The sequence below is a fragment of the Delphinapterus leucas genome, chromosome 14 (genome assembly GCF_059928025.1).
Source record: "Delphinapterus leucas isolate spDelLeu-1000000601 "Yukka" chromosome 14, BTC_Dleu_Yukka2, whole genome shotgun sequence".
Classification (NCBI taxonomy): Eukaryota; Metazoa; Chordata; class Mammalia; order Artiodactyla; family Monodontidae; genus Delphinapterus; species Delphinapterus leucas.
Window position 1 is genome coordinate 7,078,731 of NC_143142.1, and position 26,245 is coordinate 7,104,975.

Sequence of the window (26,245 nt, forward strand, 5' to 3'; positions counted from 1 at the left end):
CATACCATTGAGCTGTCCACTCTGTGTGCATCTCTAATGCAACTGCAGCTGTTATCAACGCGGGACTGTGCGATGACTTTTCAGAGACTGCGGGCTCTGCACGAGGACACCTTGCAAGAGTTGAGAAACGGTAAGGGGACCAGGAGAGGCAGGGCTGGGACAGCCTGCAGACAGCTCTGGACCAAACGCAGAGCTGGGCCATCAAAGTGCATGGAACAGTTGCCACAGGAGGTGGTGTGAGATTTTTAAAAACACTGTTATTACTCGTTTGCTTTTAAAATTACCAGTCACAGAACTGAAGTGTTGTGTTTTTTTTTTAATCTCTCAAATGGTTATTTTGTTTCTGCTATCCTCAGCTTTCCTCTCAGAATATAGGTGTGAAATCACCCAATACAGGTACTAGGGAAGGTACACCCCCTTTGAAGAGGGAAGGTGATGCCTACATAACCCTGAACATTGTCTCCCTGACCCTTTCTGTAACCTCACTGGTTCCTTACTGCCTGTCCCAGAGCTGACACTGGGAACTTGAAAGATGTATTTAACAAGGCTTTCCTCTCACTCCCCTAAAGATAGAAAATAACCACGCTTTATCTAATTCCAATCACCGAAAAGCTTCTTTACCAGAATAACAATAGCTAATATTTACTGAATGTTTATTACTTGCTAGGCACTGGACAAAACCCTTTACTTGTATTATTTCATTTTTATTTTTATTTTTTTTTGCGATACGCGGGCCTCTCACTGTTGTGGCCTCTCCCGCTGCGGAGCACAGGCTCCGGACGCGCAGGCTCAGCGGCCGTGGCTCACGGGCCCAGCCGCTCAGCGGCATGTGGGATCTTCCCGGACCCGGGCACGAACCTGTGTCCCCTGCATCGGCAGGCGGACTCTCAACCACTGCGCCACCAGGGAAGCCCTGTATTATGTCATTTTTCACTCTCAGCACTCTAGTCGATAGCTGTGGTGGAATAAGGCCTGCAGTAAAGGGATTTGCAGGCTCCAGACCAGCTGTTTCTTGGACTCATTTTTCCACATCCAACGAAAGCGCTTTTCCTGTGATCTTCACACTTAACACAGCATCTTCTTTTAAAGCAGGCAACACCCCTCTGGGTTTAGAATGTCTGCCACAGGGACTTCATCAGCAACCAACTACCACTCTTTCAATAATAAAGAGTTGATTACTGTGCCAGGTGCTGGGCTCAATACTGTTGGGATCCCAGAGTACTTGCTAAAACATCTCTATTGAATGTAATTTATCTGTTTGTAAGAAAGATTTTTGAGCAGCTGGAGGGCAAGGACCACCCTGTCTTACTCAGTTTTGTTTGTTTTGCCCGCACTGCACAGCTTGTGGGATTTTAGTTCCCCAACAAGGGATTGAACCCAGGCCCTTGCGGAGTCCTAACCACTAGACCACCAGGGAATTCCCTGTCTTACTCAGTTTTATACCTTCAGTGCCTAGCAGGGTGTCTGGTGCATTAGCAATGTCCAGCAAAAAATGTGTGTGAAAAGAAGGAGTTGAAAAAGTGAGTGAACAGCCCCCCATAATTTGGCACTTCAACATACGGCTTAGTTTTATGAAAGAGCATTCCTGGGAACAGAAGGACACAAGCTTCCCCACTCTCAATTTGTCAGGTTCACCTCTCGGAACACCTTCAGGCAGGAGACCTGGTTCTAGAACTGACTCTGTCACTGTTTGGCTGAGATTCTCCTTGTTGTGATGTATCTCCAGGGCTGTTTAATGCTTCCCCTGGGCCATTACAAAGGTAAAGCATTTAGGTTACAAATTAGACCTGATTTCAAGGAAAATCCAAGACAAACAATAGAGCTTACATCACTGGGCTTAGTAAATGATGGTGCTACAGTCCCCACACTGCCTGCCTCATTGACACGTGTGTCTGATCTGGTCCCAGCGTCTTTCCAGCTTGCCCCATCCTAGTCCATCAGGTCCGAAAATGTGTCACGCTCCTTTCCACCTCAGGGCCTTTGCACATGCTGTTACCATTGTCTGGAATGCTCCTTCTCTTCCTGTTTGCCAGTTAGCATCTACTCATATTTCAGCTTAGTTCAGATGTCACTTCCTCAGGGAAGCCTTCCCTGAGCCCTCCACCCTTGACCTATGCCCCTGTTATATGCTGACACAGTAGCTCAAAGCTTTATTTCATAGCACTTACCAGTTTTTCATGACCTATTTGTCATTATTTGATTAAGATCTGTCTCTTCCACTAGACTGTAAACAAAGATTGAGTCTGCTTCGCTCACTGTTGTGTCTCCAGTGGCCAGCAAAGCAATACTTGATGTGCGCTCAAATTATTTTGTCTTCTTTTGTTAGCTCTCTTAAGCATGCATTTGGCTGAGAACCCAGAAATCATCATTTACAGGACTGATTAATGTGCCCTCGTTTGATGAAGTTCTCGCAAAGGCCATTCTGGTTTTTAACCTACCGTGTCAGCTGTCGTTCTGATTGATGTGTCTGGTTTCTTAATCTGATCTTATTCACTATTCTCTATCACGTATGAAGTGGTTGCCAAGATGATTGTTTAAGGTGCAGAATCATGAAACTTTCTGAAATGGACCCCAACAAAATTGTCATCACATGGCTCAAGAGAAACAAAGGTGCATGACTTTGAAACAGTCACCTAGCTACAGGCATCTAACCAGAGAAGGAAAGTCTCAGGTCAAGGCCCCAAGAAAAACTGCAGGATCAATTAGCCATGGTATACACAAGGTTCCAAAACTCAGCCACGTTCCTGAAATGAACCAACCTTACCCCTTAAAGGTTCCCAAGCTCCTACATCCTATTAGCACTTTTTAGTTAAAACTGTTGTTAAGTGTTATGTATTATCTTGATTTCTTTCTTTGGGGGTGTTTCTATTTCTGTTTAATAGAGCTGTTCACAAACTCTAAAAATATACTCACATCAGTCTCTTTTTATGGCTGGGATAATTTCTGGCAGGCAAATTACCATACAATTTAGTTGCCTCCTCTTTTTTTTTTTTTTCTATTTTTGGCCCCAGGGCCTGCGGGATCCTAGTTCCCTGACTAGGGATCGAACCCGTGCCCTCAGCAGTGAAAGTATAGAGTCCTAACCACTGGACCATCAGGGACTTCCCACCTCCTCTTAAGATGAAAGAATGTTGATGACAAAATATTAAGGCTAAAATCTAGTTTCATCTTGCAACTATTTCAACATACTGAGGCTGCCTCTCTTTAACAGAAATTGCTCACATATTTAAATAACTTAGGTTGAGAGAGATAAATTGATAATTTAAGGTTTCCATTTTTGAACTGCATGTGCTGTAATTCACAAGAATGTGGAAGGGTAAGAATAGGTGTTGTAGATACTATAATCCTATGAGCTAAAATACATTTAGTTACAAAATAACTTTTCACTTCTTTCAAATCCTTTAGTTCCCTGAAATTGTTCTTTTTAGCACCTAACCAGTGTTCTCTTTTCACTAGGCAAGTTGACATGCAGCCATAAAACTATGATAAAGAGAAGGAGAAAATTTAATATTTTGTTTCTCAGAAAGTCAGCCTCTCCAGGGACATTTCAGGTTTCTACCTTGGAGGCAATAGTTCAGAATCGACTACACACTACCTTTCTCAGTCTTGCTCTGTACAAACCAGCCTATCCTGGGCAGAAAGCAAGCATTTATAAAGAACATAGCCAAACCTCACCCAATTTCTCTTTTCAGCACCCTAATTAAAAAGGCTAAATGGGGTGGCTCCTCCACTCTCATGAAAATCACCTCTGAAGTAGCACTGAAACCTTTTAACAAAGGGGCATTTATACAGCACAATAGAACTTTGATATCTGCAATGCTTAAAAAAAATACATTCCCGTTCCTGAGGAAATTAACTTGCCAGGTTTGGTTTCAAGAGACTAACTTTCCTTATTTCACCCCTGTGTCATAAAAAGAAATCCCAGAAAATTATTTTTATTAGTAAAAATATTTTTTATTGACTGAAGCTGATCAGTATATTCTTTAAAAAATTACAAGTTAAAACAGAAATGTTTTAGTCTTTAATGATAAAAAAAATGCATATAAAACTTGATCTTCCAGCAAGCTTTTGTTTGTATAAGTTGATAGGACTACGACTGACCCAGACAAGAGGGGGCTCTGCTTAGCTTTTGGAACAGAAAGACCTCGACTGTCAGTAACCCAGGAGATAGTTTCTGGTTTAAAATATTTTATATCATATCATTTTATGTCTTTACACAGCGAAGTTCAGGGCTGAAAACCACAAGAGAACATATTTCTCATAGATTTGGAGCTGACTCTGATAAGCTACTGGTTATAATTTAAATGTATGCGCAGGTTTTAAAAAAAATCAGATAGGTAAAACAGCATTTTATATGTATGTATTCTCTATTTGATGTTCACACTTTGAAAGAGCTTCTCGAGTATTTAACTGTAGCGTGCATCTTTACAGAGAAGGCTTTTTCTCTCTTAGCATAATTCCAAGTTTGTATATTATATATAATATACAATTAGGTCTAATTTCTTACACATGAAAGATATTTCTTACACATGAAAAATATTTCTTACACATGAAAATGGTTAACCTGAAGACAAACAAAATATAGATGTTTAAAAATTAACTTTCAGTCTCTGCTCCCCTTTGGTATTAAATGTTGCTTACAAAGGATTACAATTCTCTTTTTGTTTTCAAGGTTAAGTATTAGGTATTGATGTCTGCTTCCTGCCTTCCACATGGATGAGAAATCGGCTTCTGTGCGAAGGAAATGGAGTTAAACAAAAATCAATGAGCACTGGATGGTGTGCTGTAAACTCCCAGTCTCTAAAAAGTTAACTATATGTCTTGATTCTCATCAACATAAGGTCACGCAAAATATTATAAATATGAAAACTTCTCAGCAAAGAGAAAGAAGACAGGGAGACAGGGAGAGGGCTACTTACTGCTTTCAGGGTCTTAAAAATGCTCTTATGCTTAAGTGGAAAACAACGGAAATGATTTTACCTTTTAACTGATCAAAATGGATTCTAAAGAAACTTTGCCTATGAAATGAAGGTTTGATAGAAGGAAACACAAATCAAGAAAGTGCTTACTGGGTCAATAAGCCTTTTTATAAGACTTGAAACCCCACAGAAAGATTTCTTTCCAGACAGACATTCAGATGAAATGCTGACATGTGAGTTTACATTCCGATTTTGAAAGCTATATGAATTCACTTCCTTAGGTTTAAAATTCTGGGTACTGAGAACAAGAACTTTCTGATCTGCATTTCTCTTATAAGTAACTGACATTTTTACTCTGATTAAATTTAGAAGGTGTGTATAAATAGGTCAAACAAAAGAGAAAGGATTACAGGTCACACAAACGCACTGCTGTGACTCCACATTATCAGTGCTCCCAAGTTACTTATTAAATATAGATATAAGGTGAGATAAGGAAAGGTGACTTACCCATGATCACCATGAATACATGAATTTGTTTTCTTCAATTACTGAGAAGGGTATTTTTTTCAGCTGACTCTTCTGAGACTTCCACATTCTACAAAACAACTTCCAAATTAATACCCAGGATAGAACAACTAGAAAATACTTAAGAGGACAATACACAAATATAGCGGAAATGCCTTTAAAAGACCTTAGGGAATTAATGAAATACAATGAAGTAATTTCATATAACCACTGTCAACCACCCAAAAGATGTATTGATTTCCCGCTCATGTGTGGGGTCCCTGTCTCTAAACCGTAGCTGGAATGTTCTGTTTGCTTTACCATACGTGTATGGCTAAACCATGGCAATTGGCTGATGCCCAAATATAACTGGCTCTTTGTCAGCCTTTATATAGACTCTGCGGTGAGCCTTTAGTGAAGACAGTGGTCATCAAGAAGAATCAACAAGTCGTAGCGACACTTTAATTCATTACAGTGCCTACTGAGGGTGTAGCATTGTTAGGTCTGGGGGAAATATTAAAAAAGAAAAATAAGAAAAAGAAGGAAAGAAGAGGAGAAGGAAGCTTGGAAAGACACCAGTAGACTCCAGTGGAGAACCTGGCCTTGCTCAGCCTCTGCCTCCTCCCACGGGGCCTACGTTTGAACCATGTTGGGATTATTCTCGGTGCTTCCAGACCTCTGTGCTCTTAATCATGCTGCTTCCTCTCTACTGGAAGAGGCTTCCTAGGTATTTTACACCCTGATGTATTTTATTTTATTTATTTAAAAACATCATTCTAGGGACTTCCTGGTGGCTCAGTGGTTGAGAATCCGCCTGTCAATGTAGGGGACATGGGTTCGAGCCCTGGTCCGGGAAGATCCCACATGCCGTGGAGCAACTAAGCCTGTGCGCCGCAACTACTGAGCCTGCGCCCTACAGCCTGCGAGCCACAACTACTGAGCCCATGTGCCACAACTACTGAAGCCCGCACGCCTAGAGCCCAAGCTCCGCAACAAGAGAAGCCACTGCAATGAGAAGCCCGTGCACCACAATGAAGAGCAGCCCCTGCTCGCCGCAACTAGAGAAAGCCCGCGCACAGCAATGAAGACCCAACGTGGCCAAAAATAAATAAATTTATTAAAAAAAAAAAGAAAAAAAGAAAAAAGAAAAGGTTAAGAACCCTGACAGGTCATCCCGACAGTTGCAAACTAGTGATTAGGATGTCCCATGTTCTGGTCAAAAGTCCAAATTCGGTTTCAGGCTGTGTCCCCCTGACCCCAACACCACAGGAAGCCTGCCATGGGTGAATGAGATGTGGCAGCTGTGCTGTTTTACTCTTTCCTTTTTTCTCTATTTTTAACTTATTGGGGGTTTTTAAATAGTTAATACCTGAGCATGGTTTCAAAAATATATATATTCTTAAATATATATATATATATTAAAAATATATATATATATATATATATATATTCTTATTCCCATCCCATATGTAGAATACCACATGAATCTTTCAGCGTCCTGCTTCTTTTCACTTAATAGTATATCCTGGAAATATTTCTGCATCCAAGACCTTCCTATTCTGTCTCATGGTAATATTCCATGTGCCACGGCTATTCACTCAGTTCCTTCTTGCTAGACACTTGGATCGTTTCCTAACTCTTGCTGTTATAAAGCAATGCTGCCATGAAAAACTTGTACATATACCATTTTATACACATGCGGCTGTACCTGAACGAGAGAGTCCCAAAGTGACACTGCCACTGCAAAGGGTCAGCTCTTCTGCAGTTTTTAGAAAACACTGACAGATTCCTTGCCAGAAGGACTGAATCGCTTTGTGCTCCCCCAGCAATGTGTGAGTGCCTATTTCAGAGAAAGGCTTTGAATTAAGACCCTTGTCTTTAGCGACAGATGGCAAAACCCTGGTGAAGCAGACAGGCTGCTCAGAACTTACCCTGCTTCCTTACTGCAAAAATTAAGAATTTTTTACAACAGTATTTACTTTTTCTGTAACCAGTTATACTCTGTTCAAAGGACCAGAGGGGAGGAGTTTGCAAAGTGCATTGCCAAGTAGACTTCTGTTAGTTAAAATTCTGGTTTCCCAGCATCTTTAGAATCAGTTAACAATCCATGGGAAAATATATGACATCTGAAGACAGTATTTTTTTCCAACTAAATGATTATCTGATTAGAATCATGTGGGATGTTAAGCAAGAGATTTAATCACCTGCCCTCCCCTGTAAAATGAATGGTTGAGATTGGATCTCTCTTTAGGATCTTTCTAGCTCAAATATTCTCTTAAACCAACTTCTCACCAACCTCAAATAGCTTTAGCATTTTTTCAGTCTATACCTGAGGGTCACTGTTCTGCCTTTTTCCTGAACTCTTCCTATCAGTTCCATTCAAGGAGCACCCTCCGTAGCAGGTACGGCATGTGCTACACTGGGGAAGCCAGGGTGGGTGAGAGGGGCTCCTTAACGTGCGCACGGAGGAGCAGAGACCCATGGATATGATCAGCTCTCATGTACTGTGACACGCACTCTGATGGAGATGCTCACACAAACACACTCCCAGCTGTGCTACGAGGACAAAAGTGAGGGAGCTCCTGGTTACATCTTAGGGAGGAATTTAACATAAACCCTAAAGGAGAGGTTATTCTGAAATACAGTTGGTTCTGCTATGACACTTGTTTTGAAAACACACATTTGTTCCAACGCATCGGATATATTAGGGAACAACTTGAGCGTGATGTGAAGTTTGTGTTTGTTGATGTGCGGCTTTGTCCACGAGAAACACTAGGTGAACTGGGCCGGGCCGTGTAGGAATACACCCCCCACGGCCCTCCACCACCACCCGCGGCGTGTCACGAGCCACATCCATCCACATCCGCTGCTACGACTTTCCATCCACTAACCCTCCTTCTACCACCTTCCAGTAAGTCACAAGCTGCAACCTGCTCTCCGACGCCCAGTTCTACCTGCAGACTTCAGGTCTTTTTCAAGGTAAAGTGCCACATTTATGGTAATATTTGTGTATCTCTTAACTACTTAACATGTATAAAACTGTACTACCATTTACATTACATTCCTGTCCTTTTAAAAAACGGGTCACTGATAAAGTTTTTGAGTGTTATGCTCAAAACCCCATTTTCCCCATAAACTGTGTGGTTTTTATTGTGAAGGTTTGCATTGTGTGGTGATATTTAGGAACCCGTATGTCGCATTACGGCAGATATAACTGTGGTTATCAAAATACTAAACAGGACTGTGATATAATACTACATATCCTTTCTATTAGTGCATTAAATAATAAGATCTAGCAGCAGGCCTGATGGTCTGTAATGCTGAGGTAGTACTAAGTGTAAATGATATGTCAAGATATCCGTAATAACAGTAATATGGTAGGAAACTCTCTGTGATCTCTACTAATGACAGAGTCACAGGTAGTATGTACTACTTTCCTATATTCATAATTGAAGGAAGTGCTACATTTTAATTAGGGGTTAATAAAAATAACCTTAGTGTAATTTTTACCCCCGTCAAAGTTTATGGATCCCCTGAATTCTATTCAAAAAACTCTGATGAAAAATCTCTGCCCAACAAATCCATAAAGGCGGGAAGTGGCTGAGTGTCAGCCCGAGGCTGGGGGAGGCAGAGTGGGGAGAAACTGCCTGTGGGTACAAGGTTCTGATGAAAATGTTCTACAGTCAGACTATGGTGATGGTTGCACAACTTTGTAAATATACTAAAACCACTGAATTGTACACTTTTACATGGGAGAACTTTATGGTATGCACGTTATCCTTTAACAAAGCTGTTAAAAAATTTAAAAACCATCACCAATACTTAAAAATATGTTCTGCCCCAATGTAAATAAACTACTTCACTAATGCTTCAAAGATTTTGTCAAGAAAAAAAATCTTCCTAGAAAACACCACAAAGTCCATCATGGTTTCTACTCTGAAAAGCTTACACGGCACACATGGCACAAATACTTTTAAAAATCACGATTCAGGGAGCCCATTATTCTTTAAGGTAATCTTTGCAATGACCTGTTGAAGCTAGTGGCAGTGAGCATGTTGACTCTAAAATGGTTAATGTCCTAGTTTCAGATCATCTGTCGCACAGAAACTGCCCCATAGAACTCTGAGTCTAACAAAATTCCAATGTGAAGAAGAGCTAAGCAAGAAATGCCACCAGAGAGAGTATTTCATGGAACAAGGCGAGGATGTTCGCTCTCACTATTTCCATTCAGTATCGATCTGGAAGTCTTAGCCAGAGCAATAAGGTAAAGAAAAAGAAATAAGGCATAAAAATTAGAAAAAGAAATTCTTTATTCACAAATGACATGACTGTGTATGTAGAAAATCCTAAGAAGCTACAGAAAATCTACTAGAATAGGTGGATTTAGCAAAGATGCATTTTTTTTCTTATTAGTCATCAATTTTATACACATCAGTGTATACATGTCAATCCCAATCTCCCAATTCAGCACACCACCATCCCCACCACCCTGCGGCTTTCCCCCCTTGGTGTCCATACGTTTCTTCTCTACATCTGTGTCTCAACTTCTGCCCCGCAAACGGGATCATCTGTACCATTTTTCTAGGTTCCATATACTTGCGTTAATATACGATATTTGTTTCTCTCTTTCTGATTTACTTCACCCTGTATGACAGTTTCTAGATCCATCCACGTCTCAACAAACGACCCAGTTTCGTTCCTTTTTATGGCTGAGTATTATTCCTTTGTATATATGTACCACAACTTCTTTATCCATTCATCTGTCGATGGGCATTTAGGTTGCTTCCATGACCTGGCTATTGTAAATAGTGCTGCAATGAACACTGGGGTGCATGTGTCTTTTTGAATTATGGTTTTCTCTGGGTATATGCCCAGTAGTGGGTTTGCCGGATCATATGGTAATTCTATTTTTAGTTTTTTAAGGAACCTCCATACTGTTCTCCACAGTGGCTGTATCAATTTACATTCCCACAAACAGTGCGAGAGGGCTCCCTTTTCTCCACACCCTCTCCAGCATTTGTTTGTAGATTTTCTGATGAAGCCCATTCTAACTGGTGTGAGGTGACACCTCATTGTAGTTTTGATTTGCATTTCTCTAATAATGAGTGATGTTGAGCAGCTTTTCATGTGCTTCTTGGCCACCTGTATGTCTTCTTTGGAGAAATGTCTATTTAGGTCTTCTGCCCATTTTTGGATTGGGTTGTTTGTTTTTTTAATATTGAGCTGCATGAGCTGTTTATATATTTTGCAGATTAATCCTTTGTCCTAATCTTTTGTCCATTGATTTGTTTGCAAATATTTTCTCCCATTCTGAGGGTTGTCTTTTTGTCTCTATGGTTTCCTTTGCTGTGCAAAAGCTTTTAAGTTTCATTAGGTCCCATTTGTTTATTTTTGTTTTTATTTCCGTTACTCTAGGAGGTGGATCAAAAAAGATCTTGCTGTGATTTATGTCAAAGAGTGTTCTTCCTATGTTTTCCTCTAAGGGTTTTATAGTGTCCGGTCTTACATTTAGGTCTCAAATCCATTTTGAGTTTATTTTTGTGTATGGTGTTAGGGAGTGTTCTAATTTCATTCTTTTACACGTAGCTGTCCAGTTTTCCCAGCACCACTTATTGAAGAGACTGTCTTTTCTCCATTGTATATCCTTGCCTCCTTTGTCATAGATTAGTTGACCATAAGTGTGTGGGTTTATCTCTGGGCTTTCTATCTTATTCCATTGATCTATGTTTCTGTTTTTGTGCCAGTATCATATTGTCTTAATTATTGTAGCTTTTTAGTATAGTCCGAAGTCAGGGAGCCTGATTCCTCCAGCTCCGTTTTTTTCCCTCAAGACTGCTTTGGCTATTCGGGGTCCTTTGTGTCTCCATACAAATTTTAAGACTTTTTGTTCTAGTTCCGTAAAAAATGCCATTGGTAATTTGATAGGGATTGCATTGAATCTGTAGCTTGCTTTGGGTAGTATAGTCATTTTCACAGTATTGATTCTTCCAATCCAAGAACATGGTATATCTCTCCATCTGTTGGTATCATCTTTAATTTCTTTCATCAGTGTCTTATCGTTTTCTGCATACAGGTCTTTTGTCTCCCTAGGTAGGTTTATTCCTAGGTATTTTATTCTTTTTGTTGAAATGGTAAATGGGAATGTTTCCTTAATTTCTCTTTCAGATTTTTCATCATTAGTATATAGGAATGCAAGAGATTAATGTGCATTAATTTTGTATCCTGCAGCTTTACCAAATTCATTGATTAGCTCTAGTAGTTTTCTGGTGGCGTTTTTAGAATTCTCTATGTATAGTATCATGTCATCTGCAAACAGTGACACTTTTACTTCTTCTTTTCCAATTTGTATTCCTTTTATTTCTTTTTCTTCTCTGACTGCCGTGGCTAGGACTTCCAAAACTATGTTGAATAATAGTGGTGAGAGTGGACATCCTTGTCTTGTTCCTGATCTTAGAGGAAATGCTTTCAGTTTTTCAACACTGAGAATGATGTTTGCTGTGGGTTTGTCGTATCTGGCCTTTATTATGTTGAGGTAGGTTCCCTCTATGCCCACTTTCTGGAGAGCTTTTATCATAAATGGGTGTTGAATTTTGTCAAAAGCTTTTTCTGCATCTATTGAGATAATCATATGGTTTTTATTCTTCAATTTGTTAATATGGTATATCACATGGATTGATTTGCATATATTGAAGAATCCTTGCATCCCTGGGATAAATCCCACTTGATCATGGTTTATGATCCTTTTAATGTGTTGTTGGATTCTGTTTGCTAGTATTTTGTTGAGGATTTTTGCATCTATATTCATCAGTGATATTGGTCGGTAATTTTCTTTTTTTGTAGTATCTTTCTCTGGTTTTGGTACCAGGGTGATGGTGGCCTCATAGAATGAGTTTGGGAGTGTTCCTTCCTCTGCAATTTTTTGGAAGAGTTTGAGAAGGATGGGTGTTAGCTCTTCTCTAAATGTCTGATAGAATTCACTTGTGAAGCCATCTGGTCCTGGACTTTTGTTTGTTGGAAGACATTTAATCACAGTTTCAATTTCATTACTTGTGATTGGTCTGTTCATATTTTCTGTTTCTTCCTGGTTCAGTCTTGGAAGGTTGTCTCTTTCTAAGAATTTGTCCATTTTATTGGCATAGAGTTGCTCGTAGTAGTCTCTTAGGATGCTTTGTATTTCTGCAGTGTCTGTTGTAACTTCTCCTTTTTCATTTCTAATTTTATTGATTTGAGTCCTCTCCCTCGTTTTCTTGATGAGTCTGGCTAATGGTTTATCAATTTTATTTATCTTCTCAAAGAATCAGCTTTTAGTTTTATTGATCTTTGTTATTGTTTTCTTTGTTTCTATTTCATTTATTTCTGCTCTGATCTTTATGATTTCTTTCCTTCTGCTAACTTTGGGTTTTGTTTGTTCTTCTTTCTCTAGTTCCTTTAGGTGTAAGGTTAGATTGTTTATTTGAGATTTTTCTTGTTTCTTGAGGTAGGCTTGTATAGCTATAAACTTGCCTCTTAGAGCTGCTTTTGCTGCATCCCACAGGTTTCGGATGGTCGTGTTTTCATTGTCATTTGTCTCTAGGTAGTTTTTGATTTCCTTTTTGATTTCTTCAGTGATCTCTTGGTTATTTAGTAACGTATTGTTTAGCCTCCATGTGTTTGTGTTTTTTACGTTTTTTTCCCTGTAATTCATTTCTAATCTCATAGCATTGTGGTCAGAAAAGATGCTTGATATGATTTCAATTTTCTTAAATTTACTGAGGCTTGATTTGTGACCCAAGATGTGATCTATCCTGGAGAGTGTTCCGTGCGCACTTGAGAAGAAAGTGTAATCTGCTGTTTTTGGATGGAATGTCCTATAAATATCAATTAAATCTATTTGGTCTATTGTGTCATCTAAAGCTTCTGTTTCCTTATTTATTTTCATTTTGGATGATCTGTCCATTGGTGTAAGTGAGGTGTTAAAGTCCCCCACTATTATTGTGTTACTGTTAATTTCTTCTTTTATAGCTGTTAGCAGTTGCCTTATGTATTGAGGTGCTCCTGTGTTGTGTGCATATATATTTATAATTGTTATATCTTCTTCTTGGATTGATCCCTTGATCATTATGTAGTGTCCTTCCTTGTCTCTTGTAACATTCTTTATTTTAAAGTCTATTTTGTCTGATATGAGTATTGCTACTCCAGCTTTCTTTTGATTTCCATTTGCATGGAATATCTTTTTCCATCCCCTCACTTTCAGTCTGTATGTGTCCCTAGGTCTGAAGTGGGTCTCTTGTAGACAACATATATATGGGTCTTGTTTTTGTATCCATTCAGCAAGCCTGTGTCTTTTGGTTGGAACATTTAATCCATTCATGTTTAAGGTAATTATCGATATGTATGTTCCTATGACCATTTTCTTAATTGTTTTGGGTTTGTTTTTGTAGGTCCTTTTCTTCTCTTGTGTTTCCCACTTAGAGAAGTCCCTTTAGCATTTGTTGTAGGGCTGGTTTGGTGGTGCTGAATACTCTTAGCTTTTGCTTGTCTGTAAAGCTTTTGAGTTCTCCATTGAATCTGAATGAGATCCTTGCCGGGTAGAGTAATCTTGGTTGTAGGTTCTTCCCTTTCATCACTTTAAGTATATCATGCCACTCCCTTCTGGCTTGTAGAGTTTCTGCTGAGAAATCAGCCGTTAACCTTATGGGAGTTCCCTTGTATGTTATCTGTCGTTTTTCCCTTGCTGCTTTCAGTACTTTTTCTTTGTCTTTAATTTTTGCCAATTTGATTACTATGTGTCTCAGCCTGTTTCTCCTTGGGTTTATCCTGTATGGGACTCGCTGCACTTCCTGGACTTGGGTGGCTATTTCCTTTCCCATGTTACGGAAGTTTTCAACTATAATCTCTTCAAATATTTTCTCTGGTCCTTTCTCTCTCTCTTCTCCTTCTGGGACCCCTATAATGCGAATGGTTTTGCGTTTAATGTTGTCCCAGAGGTCTCTTAGGCTGTCTTCATTTCTTTTCATTCTTTTTTCTTTATTCTGTTCTGCAGCAGTGGATTCCACCATTCTGTCTTCCAGGTCACTTATCCATTCTTCTGCCTCAGTTATTCTGCTATTGATTCCTTCTAGTGTAGTTTTCATTTCAGTTACTGTATTGTTCGTTCATCTCTGTTTGTTTGCTCTTTAATTCTTCTAGGTCTTTGTTAAACATTTCTTGCATCTTCTCGATCTTTGCCTCCATTCTTTTTCTGAGGTCCTGGATCATCTTCACTATCATTATTCTGAATTCTTTTTCTGGAAGGTTGCTTATCTCCACTTCATTTAGTTGTTTTTCTGGGTTTTTATCTTGTTCCTTCATCTGGTACATAGCCCTCTGCCTTTTCATCTGGTCTATCTCTCTGTGAATGTGGTTTTTGTTCCACAGGCTGCAGGACTGTAGTTCTTCTTGCTTCTGCTGTCTGCCCTCTGGTGGATGAGGCTATCTAAGAGGCTTGTGCAAGTTTCCTGCTAGTGTTGGAGGGTCTCCTGCAGAGGTGGGCGGTGGCTGTGGCTCACCATGGGGACCAGGACACTGGCAGCAGAAGTTCTGGGAAATACTCCTTGGCGTGAGCCCTCCCACAGTCTGCCATCAGCCCCACCAAAGAGCCCAGGTAGCAAAGATGCAATTTATAAAAGGCAATTATCGTTCTTTATATCAACAAACAATTTGAGAATGAAATTTAAGATACCACATATGATGGCATCAATAAACAAAATGTTAGGAATAAATTTTTTAAAAGATGTGTAATGGGGCTTCCCTGGTGGCGCAGTGGTTAAGAATCCGCCTGCCAATGCAGGGGACACGGGTTAGAGCCCTGGTCCGGGAAGATCCCACATGCTGCGAAGCAACTAAGCCCGTGCGCCACAACTACTGAGCCTGTGCTCTAGAGCCCACAAGCCACAACTACTGAGCCCGCGTGCCACAGCTACTGAGCCTGTGCACCTAGAGCCTGTGCTCTGCAACAAGAGAAGCCACCACAATGAGAAGCCCGTCAACACAACTAGAGAAAGCCCATGCACAGCAACAAAGACCCAACGCAGCCAAAAAATTAATACATTAATGAAATAAATTAAAAAGAAATGTGTAAGACCCCTACAATGAAAACTACAAAATATGGTTTAAGAGAAAAGAAGGAAGACCTAAGCAACTGGAGATATACTCTGTTCACAGATGTCAATCCTTCCCAAAGTGATCCGTAGATTCAACGAAATCACAATACCAGAGGGCACTTTTAAAAAACTGACACGTTGACTCTAAAATTGCTATGGACCCGGCAAGGGGCCTAGAATAGGCAAAACAATTTTGCAAACAAAGTCAAGGATGTATACTGATTTCAAGATTTCCTATAGAGTTATGTAATCAATTTGGTGTGGTATTGGTGTAAGGAGAACAACCATATCAATGGAACGGATTGGAGACTCCAGAAATAGACCCTTGAATACACAGTCAACGGATTTTCAATAAAGATGCTGAAAGTAATTCAATGGAGAAAGGACAGTCTTTTCAACAAACGATGACGATGATGGAGCTAAAATCTGTATGGAGAAAAATGAACCTTGATCTTTACTTCACACCATCCACAAAATTTAAATAAGAGATAAACCATAGACCTAAACAGAACCAAAAAACTTCTAGGAGGAGAAAATATTCACAACCTTGAGGTAGACTTCTTGGAACAAAAAACACACCATTAAAAAAAAAAAAAAAGGATAAACTGGACTTCATCAAAATTTCAAATTTCTGCTCTTTTATTCTTAAGAGAATGAAAAGGCAAGCCACAAACTAGGAGAAAATATTAATAATATATTTGACAAAAGATAAAGAACTTGTGTCTAGACTATATGAAAAACTCTTACAACTCAATTAATATAAAAGGAAACAAGCAAATTTAAAATGGGCAAAGGACTTAAAGACACTGCACAGAAGAAGACATATGAAGGGCCAAAGAGCACATGAAGATGCACATCATTAGGTTATCAGGAAAATGCAAATTATTCAACGGCAACGAGATGCCATTTCAGATCTACTAGAATGGCTAAAATCAAATGGACCGACAAAATCAAGGTTGGGGGCTTCCCTGGTGGCACAGTGGTTGAGAGTCCGCCTGCCGATGCAGGGGACACAGGTTCGTGCCCCGGTCCGGGAAGATCCCACATGCCACGGAGCGGCTGGGCCCGTGAGCCATGGCCGCTGAGCCTGCGCGTCCGGAGCCTGTGCTCCGCAACGGGAGAGGCCACAACAGTGAGAGGCCCGCGTAACACAAAAAAAAAGGCAGTTAGAATTAACGTGTGAAACACTCCCCGAAGAATGATAAATTTAGGAAATTACTATTTTGCAATTCCTCATGAAATAACAGATCTAAGTCATAAAAATCAAGGAATGCTAAAATCCGTAAGTGAACTTTAGGGAAACTCTATAATAAAAAAGCTCAGGCTGACAATCTCCTGAACTCCCATCAAGCCTGACATCCAAAAGTGGGACAACCAGACACAAGGATCCTCCCAATACAATGCACTAGGCAGTAGACAGCATCGCCCAGGAAGGCGTCATCCCAAAACAGACAAAAACCCCAAACTGATCCCAAGTCGAATCAAGTTGCCAGATGGAAACACTAGTTTACAGCAATTTGGGGGATAAAACAACAGACAGGACGGAGTCAGCAAGATCCAGAACGTGGGAAATTCTACTGGACAATGACCCAGGGTTTCTTCCACAAATAAATGGCATTAAAAACAATGAAATGGCTTCCCTGGTGGCGCAGTGGTTGAGAGTCCGCCTGCTGATGCAGGGGACACAGGTTCGTGCCCCGGTCCGGGAAGATCCCACATACCACGGAGCGGCTGGGCCCGTAAGCCATGGCCGCTGAGCCTGCACGTCCAGAGCCTGTGCTCCTCAACGGGAGAGGCCACAACAGTGAGAGGCCCGCTATCAGCAAAAAAAAAAAAACAATGAAAGAAGAAGAAGAAAGAGGAGGGAGAAGAAGGAAGGAAGAGGAAGGAAGGAAAGAGGGAGGGAGGGAGGGAAGGAGAAGGAACTGTTAGTGATTAAGAGAGACCTTAAGGGACTTATCCAAGTGCAAAGTATGGACCTCGGTTGAGTATTGATTTGAATAACGAGTAAAAAGACATTTTTGAGATAAATGGGGAAACCTTAACGTGGTCTAGTCATTAGACGAAATTAAAGAGTTCCTGTTAATTTGGCTGGGTGTGAAAGAAGTCCTTATCTGTTAGAGCTACAGAATGAAGTACATATGAGTGAAATGATATGATGTCTAGGATTTGCTTTAAAATGTTTCAGGAGATGGGCTTCCCTGGTGGCGCAGTGGTTGAGAGTCCGCCTGCCGATGCAGGGGACGCGGGTTCGTGCCCCGGTCTGGGAAGATCCCACATGCCACGGAGCGGCTGGGCCCATGAGCCATGGCCGCTGAGCCTGCGCGTCTGGAGCCTGTGCTCCGCAACAGGAGAGGCCACAGCAGTGAGAGGCCCACGGACCGCAAAAAAAAAAAAAACAAAAAACAAAAAAAAACGTTTCAGGAGAAAACAGGTATGGATGGGGGAAGATGAAACAAAACAGCAGAAAGCTGATGGTTACTGAAGCTCTGTGATTGGAAGTATTCTTTCTACATCTGTATTTGAAATTTTCTACAATAAAATATTTTTTAAAAATCCCCCAGAATGTACGTGCATGTGCCCAGGTAACTGGAAAGAGGAAGTCTGAGTGTGGCGACATCTGAGTATGACTTTCTCTTTCTCCTTAAACCCAGCCTGCTACCTCCTCCCCTTTCATTCTAACAGAAAGGGACGTGTGTGCACAACGACTGGAGTGTTTGCATACTACAGATGGGGTCAAAAGAAAAGGAACCACGTACATTTTTGGCGCTGCTGCTGAGATTCTCAGAGCTGATGGGGAGCAGAGTGCTCAGCTCCAGATCTGTAACCATCTGACGGGATTCTGCCAGCAAACGCTGAAGCTTGCTTGTGGGAGAAAAATCATCCTGGGAAAGCAACACAATTCCAGCATTCATGAAATCAAGAAGCACTTTTCATTGTTTATGTTTACAAGTACAATGTAACAAACACAAATGTTAAGTGTTCATTAATGTTTGACTTTATTTTTCGTTTTGTTTTGCTTTGTTTTTGCGGTACGCAGGCATCTCACTGCCGTGGTCTCTCCCGTTGCGGAGCACAGGCTCCGGAGGCGCAGGCTCAGCGGCCATGGCTCACGGGCCCAGCCACTCCGCGGCATGTGGGATCCTCCCGGACTGGGGCACGAACCTGTGTCCCCTGCATCGGCAGGCGGACTCTCAACCACTGCGCCACCAGGGAAGCCCAATGTTTGACTTTAGGTATTACATATCAAAGCAGGGCATTAAACACTAGAAGAACCAAATTCCATTTATTTCTTAGAACCTACTTTGCTAAATAATTTGACTTAAACAGAACTTACTACAACTAATTAAGTAACATCCATGTGATAAAAGAATCCTAGGCATTGTTTACCTCTCTTAAATCAACTTGCCAAGGCTGTAATTACCAGGTCAAAATACTTAAAAAATGCAACTTTAACACTAAAGTCTTGTTAGCTTTTAAAAATAAGTGGAAATATGCCTTAGTTTGTTTATTCTTATTTAATTTTCAACTTTGTGTAAAAAGTTTTCCACAGTGTACAATCTGTGAGTTTTCCACAGTGAACATAACAATTAACTGTACAATTAAGTGTACAGGGGCTTCTCTGGTGGCACAGTGGTTAAGAATCCACCTGCCAATGCAGGGGACATGGGTTTGATCCCTGGTCTGGGAAGATCCCACATGCCACGGAGCAGCTAAGCCCGTGCGCCACAACTACTGAGCCTGCGCTCTAGAGCCGGTGAGCCACAACTACTGAGCCCACAAGCCACAACTACTGAAGCCTGCGCGCCTAGAGCCTGTGCTCCGCAACAAGAGAAGCCACCGCCATGAGAAGCCCACGCACCACAACGAAGAGTAGCCCCTGCTCGACACAACTAGAGAAAACCTGCGCGCAGCAACGAAGACCCGACGCACCCAAAAATAACTAATTAAGTGTACAATCTGATGACTTCCTACATACATGTGTACATGAGTACACACCCATGAAGCCATCCCCACAATGAATACGGGTCGCGTTTATCACGCCTTTGGCCCTCTGGAATTCCTGCCTCTGTGAGTGCCTCCTCGCCATTCCCAGACAATGAATACGGTCGCGTTTATCACGCCTCTGGCCCTCTGGAATTCCTGCCTCTGTGAGTGCCTCCTCGCCATTCCCAGACAACTACTGATCTGCTTCCAGTCACCAGAGATTAGTTTGCATCATCTAGAGTTTTATATAGATGTATTACATACTTTTGTCTGTTTGGCTTCTTTCACTCAGCATAATTACCTTGAGATTTACCTATGCTGTATGTGTATAAATAGTTCATTCCTTTTTATTGCTGAGAAGTACTCCATTGTATGGATATACCACAGTTTTATCTATTCACCTACTGCAGTATATTTGGGTTGTTTCCAGTTTTTTTAGCGAGTGCAAATAAAGCTGCTTTAATATTTCTGTGGACGTATGTTTCCATTTCTCTAGAACAGCTGGGTCATATGGTAGGTGTATATTTAATTTTTTTTTTAAGTAGTTTTTTAATAGAAAGTACCCAAGTGTTTTCTAGAGTGGCTCTACCATTTACATTCCCACCATCAGTGAACAAAAGTCCCAGGTGCACCAGATCCTAGTCAACACTTGGTGCCGTCAGTTTTGAACAAAGAGAACTAATAGTCATCAAATACCCATTAGGGACCAGGCCCTCCAATATCCCCTTTAAACCAAGAAACTGTGATGTTATAACTGCACATTTGCAGGCGAAGAAACTGAGGCTCAAAGAAATTAAATAACTGTACTAACGTCACTGAGCTAAGACAAAGCAAAACCGGGATTTGAACCCAACTCATCTCCCCGGATATCTTCCCAAAATAACACCAAAAATAACTGTTTACTTGAACTTATTTTCTTTACGAACCACCTGCAAGGGGCACCCCATTCATGTTGGAAACACTGGCTCATCCACAATAATGACACTGTAGACACAACCTCACTGCCTGTCTGTAGGGCCGTGGACAGACTACGGTTTATTCAATCACTGGATCACACATCAAGCAACAATCAAAATGAAGAGGCTATAGGTCCACGGTGTCAGCACAGATGAAGGTCACAAAACACTGACAAAGCTGGAAAATCACATCAGAAAGGATACAGACGGCAGTTTACCATTCATGTACAGTTTAAACAAAACAATAGTATGCAATTTAAAAAAAAATTGTGGTATAGTTGCTTTACAACGTTGTGTCAGTTTCTGCTGTACAACGAAGTGAATCAGCTATGTGTATACATATGTCCCCTCCCTCTTGGACCTCCCTCCCTCCTGGACCTCCCTCCCTCCCCCCCACCCCTCCCCTCCCCCCCGCATCTAGGTCACCACAGAGCACTGAGCTGAGCTTCCCTGTGCTATACGGCAGGTGCCCACTAGCTATCTGTTTTACACGTGGTAGTGTATATATGTCAATCGCAATCTCCCAATTCATCCCCCTCTTCCCCCGCGCTGTGTACACACGTCTGTTCTCTACGTCTGCGTCTCTATTCCTGCCCTTAAGTATACACTTTTATGTAAAACATAAAAGCATAAAGCAAGCATGGATGCAACTTCAGGGTAGTGGTTAACAGGTGGGGGTGGAGGGTAGGCACAGGCAGAATGGCACATGAACTTACCCTTTATCTGTAACATTTTATTTATTTCACAAGTTGAAAAATAAAGCAAATATGGCAAAATGTCAACGTGTTAAATCCGAATGTAAGTACATAGTTACTTGTATTTTTCATTTTCTATGTGTTTAAAATATTTATTAAAAATAGATAGATCAGTCACCTGGAGGGCCTGAGGAACATCCTACCTGAAGTTATCTACAGGATATTTAAAGAAAAGAGAAGGTAAATAATTATGACTTCAGTTAAGTAATATAAATTAAAGTTCTATAATTAAGAAAAAAACCCCTGAAGAATAGCCAAAATTAAGCACACTAACAGTAGTGCTCTAGGGGAATTAAAAGTGTGCTGGGAGGGCTTCCCTGGTGGCGCAGTGGTTGGGAGTCCGCCTGCAGATGCAGGGGACACAGGTTCGTGCCCCGGTCTGGGAGGAGCCCACATGCCGCGGAGCGGCTGGGCCCATGGGCCATGGCCGCTGGGCCTGCGTGTCCGGGGCCTGTGCTCCGCAATGGGAGAGGCCACAACAGTGAGAGGCCCGCGTACAGCAAAAAAAAAAAAAAAAAAAAGTATGCTGGGGAGAAGTCTTGCTTGAATAAGCTGGGTATTTCTAAGCGAAATACAAACCTTTTCACTGGGCAATGCTGCGTCTTTGTTGACTAACAAAATCTTAGATGAGTTCTTTTTATCAGAAGAGGACTCCGTCTCTATCAACTTCTCATCCTCTCTTAAGGCAGATTTTGAAGAACCCAAACAGTGGGACTGCTGGCTGGCAATCAGCTCACTGTGAATAATAAAACGAAAACAAAAACAGACATCTTGAAACAAGAGCAGACACATGTCACCAGTACTGTTATACTTGAAAGTATCTCAACAGGACAAAAAAAAAAAAATGTTTTCTTTTCTGATGATGAAGCTCAAGTTTGAATAGAACATTAGAGACTTGAGCAGAATATTTGTGTAGAATATTATAAATGAATGCATACCTTTAGCAGTAAGAATTAAAACCAAATTCCTCGTTAAAGGGTAACTACAGAAGAGAGAATTGCCCTCCTCCCCACACCCACAAAAAAAAAGCAAAGAAAAGAAGGTGTGAGAGACGAGATCATCCAAAAGAGGAAAAAAATGAATACAGCGTAAGGTTAAACATTGGAAGATTCTAGGTTTTTGGTTTGTGAGACTGATTTTTGTTAATGGTCTTTTACGAGTCCTTCTGTGAAAGCAGAATGGCACTGTTGTGGGTCCTTGATTCTTCCATAGGGTCTCAGTAGTTAGAGAACAGACACGTGCAGCTAAGTTTCTGGTGCGTTGTTAACACCGGCCTCAAAGCAGAGCTGAGAGCAAGAGGCCCTGGAAACCTCTTCCTCCCACAGGCCCCGTGAGGCAGGCAGAGCAGGCCGCGGCGGCTGCCCCCTCCACACGTAAACCCCTGCACAGCAAATGGAACGGTGGTATAAATGTGACCATTTTAGTCAGGTGATGAAGTAGGTACACAAGCTTGTATAGTCTAAGGAAAAACAGGAAAACATCATTATCTTTTCCACTTAATCACGCGTTTGTCATGCGATGCCTTGGCCTCTGCAGGCAGAACGAGAAGTCACTTGAATCATTTCAAGCCACGGAGGTCAAAAGGGCCTTGAAAGAAAACTCTGAAATTGTCTTTGAATTTCTTTCATACACTAAGTTTAATATGTGTCCGCTCTGCTCTTAAAACTACTTAACACAAGCTTTTCCCTTAATATATGCGTGTTCTTGTTCAATAGTGAAAAATAGGAAGTTGTGCCCTCCTGGTACTTGCAATTATCTAAGATGATCTTTAAAAACCAAATATGAATAGATAATATTTAGTGTAAAAACCAGTTTTTGTTGACAGAATAACTGTATGATTTTTAAGCGACTCAGGCTTTTAAAAGGGCCAAACGATAATCCAAACAATGAAAATACCAGAAGGGAAGTTTAATCATAGAGTCCTATGAAAGTCAATGTGATGATTAAAATAAGGCTCTCAAAACAGAGGCTTCATCCTTTCTGTAATTTAAGATCAAAGAGCTAGGTTTGCTTTAACAATAGCAGACATTAGTGTAGCACCCCTCAACTAATTACAAGACTCAGCAATTTGAACAGTAAGATGAGCCTGAAAAATGCAGCCTATGCCAGAAACTAATCCATTTTTTTTCTCTTAAAAAAACCAGTTGGATAAGGGTGGTCAAAAGGCACAAACTTGCAGTTATGAGATACATAAGCACTAGGGATTTCATGTACAGTAGGATTAATGTAATTAACACTGCTGCAGGTTATATATAAAAGTTGTTGAGGGCTTCCCTGGTGGCGCAGTGGTTGAGAGTCCGCCTGCTGATGCAGGGGACACGGGTTCGTGCCCCGGTCCGGGAAGATCCCACATGCCGCAGAGCGGCTGGGCCCGTGAGCCATGGCCGCTGAGCCTGGGCGTCCGGAGCCTGTGCTCCACAACAGGAGAGGCCGCGTCAGTGAGAGGCCCACGTACCACAAAAAAAAAAGTTGTTGAGAACGTAAATCCTAAGAGTTCTTATCACAAGGAAAAAATATATTTTTTTCTTTTTCTTTTATTTTGTGTCTCTATGAGATGATGGATGTTCACTAAACCTACTGTGGTCATCATTTCCTGATGCACTGGAATCATTATGCCAAACACCTTAAACTTATACAGTGCTGTATGCCAGTTATATCTCAATAAAACTGGAAAAAAAGAAACCAATAACTGTTACCAGCTTATTAAATACAAATATTCTTTCTCCTGCATGATTTTTAAAAGTAACAAAGTTTGGGAAATGTAAAGTGAACACAAAGGCCAAAGCAGTTGGATGTGTAAATAAGCCAACGGGGGCAAAAAGAATGTCTTATCTGGGGTCTAGGGAATGTAATCTGGACATGAAAGAAACGGCTTATCGATTCAAAAGGATCCTGGCTGAGGAATGCTCCACAGCAGCATTCTACCCTGTAAAGTGACCTCCCCGTTTGTTTTAAAATAAAACATGTTTGCTCAGCTCATGACAACTGGCTTTGTTTTTAAGCAAAACTTTTGCCTCAGAAGCTGTCCTAGGCACAAACTTCTCACTGGAATCAAATACAGCCTCTGTGCAATCAAAAACTCAACAGCCTACCCTGTGATGAAAAGAGGAAACGGTTTGTAAACACTGCTTTCCGTTTCACAGTTGGCATGAAGTGGCTACTGCAGCCCTTTTATATTTCTCAGAACAGTAAGTAGGTTCCCTGGGTGTTCACAAACATGAAACAAGACTCACCTTGTGGAGGAGTTGTATTTGGTTCCACTGGCACTTTCCGAACAAGTGCACACCGATTTGTGGCGCACGGTTCTCTGCACTTTGGAAGGCTTGAAGATGCTCATCCATTCCACGTCAGACATGTGGCCTGGAGCTTCGATCATGAAGTCACTCGGGTGGCAGCACTTGGATCCCCACATGTCGCTTTCATCCAGACAGGCTTCGCTTTTATGGCAACATGAGACTCCAGACCTTTCCAGGTGATCTTGACGTTTGACATCTAGCTTTTCTGGTTGTTTTGAACCAGAACAGTTGGCCAGGCCCAGGTAAAGGCTGACGTCATGCCACTTTTCATCGGCTACAGATGTTGATGTTTCCGAGAGTTGTTTCTCTTCATTCTGAATCCCAACTCCATTACCTTTTGGTGATTTTGCGTGGATCTTGCAAAATGTACTTTTGTTTTCGGGTTCAGTCTGGATTTTTCCTCCCAGAGACCAAGACTTTTGTTTCTCCACTAAGTCTTTTGCAAGTAGAGATGAGATAGCAATTACACTTTTTCCCCCAAATGAAGTATTAACCTGTAGTTTCTTCTCTTTGCATACATCATAAGAGCTCTCGTCTGACTTATTTTGCTGAACCAACGTGGTCTCAAATTTTTGGTCCTTAACCAGTGACTTCTGATTTTCCTCCCTCTTAAAATCGACTTTTAGGTGGTTATTTTCAAGGTCTGATAAACACATTTCTCTGCTATGGTGGCATTACAAAAAACGTAAGTTATAAGATACACTTGATACTGTCGTTCTAAATATTTCACTCAAACCTCATCAGCTGAGCTAAACCCTAGTAAGACCCATTTGTCTGAGTTGAAAATATGAGGTAGAATTTTTATATTCTTCGGAGCCCAATTTTAGCCCAACCTCCTCCAGGAAGTCTTGCCGACCACCACACCCACTCCCCTCTTCCCATCCTTAATGTCCACTGCACTGACTCTCCATACTGCAAATCATTATCTTACTGTATATATTAATATATATCTAATTAATCAGATAGCGAATTTCCTATTATAACTATATCATTCACTGTTTCATACATATAAAAGTTTTGTCAAAAGATTCTTAAGGGGCTTCCCTGGTGGCGCAGTGGTTGGGAGTCCGCCTGCTGATGCAGGGGACACGGGTTCGTGCCCCGGTCTGGGAAGATCCCACATGCCGCGGAGCGGCTGGGCCCGTGAGCCATGGCCGCTGAGCCTGCGCTCCGCAACGGGAGAGGCCACAGCAGTGAGAAGCCCGCGTACCGCAAAAAAAAAAAAAAAAAGATTCTTAAGGTTTTTGTTCACATGTAGAAGCATTTTTAATCCTCCTGGAACCTAATACGGCCTTTAACATACACTAAGTGTTCTGTAAATACTCGTTGATTGATCTATTATTTCTCTTCCTAATTCACAGTTAAATAGACATAAAGTCAGGATTGAAAGGCAATGGAGAGTCAAGGTACAACGATAAACTGGCAAGTGCCAAATGTGTTCACCAGACTGCATTCATGACCCTCCCATTTATCTGCTGGATGCCTATGTAGCTATATATTGAAAACTGGTCTAAGGTAAAAGTGACACCACATGTGCATAAAATAAAAATCATTGTGATAAACCTTCTAATAAATTGTCAAAGTTTTTCATGTCACACCTATTCAGGTGTTCTAATCTGTATGATTCTGATCCCTCCTTCTAGAAGGGGATAAGCCACTTTATGTTCTTAAAGAATAACCTCAATCATCCAGCCCAGGTACCTTCCA

At 41.1% G+C, this 26,245-nt stretch overlaps 1 protein-coding gene across 1 annotated transcript in view; it reads right to left on the bottom strand.

Moving 5' to 3' along the window:
* Nucleotides 1–29: 29 nt before the first annotated feature.
* The window catches only part of CCDC62 (coiled-coil domain containing 62), a 44,491-nt gene continuing 18,275 nt past the window's right edge, over nucleotides 30–26,245 (bottom strand). Inside the window, exons 9-11 of the mRNA XM_089895378.1 lie at nucleotides 24,476–25,201; nucleotides 21,822–21,978; nucleotides 30–18,429 (exon numbers count right to left, since the gene is read on the bottom strand). Coding sequence (XP_089751504.1) covers nucleotides 18,223–18,429; nucleotides 21,822–21,978; nucleotides 24,476–25,201 — 1,090 coding nt within the window. The 3' untranslated portion in view covers nucleotides 30–18,222. The remainder of the gene's footprint in view (nucleotides 18,430–21,821; nucleotides 21,979–24,475; nucleotides 25,202–26,245) is intronic.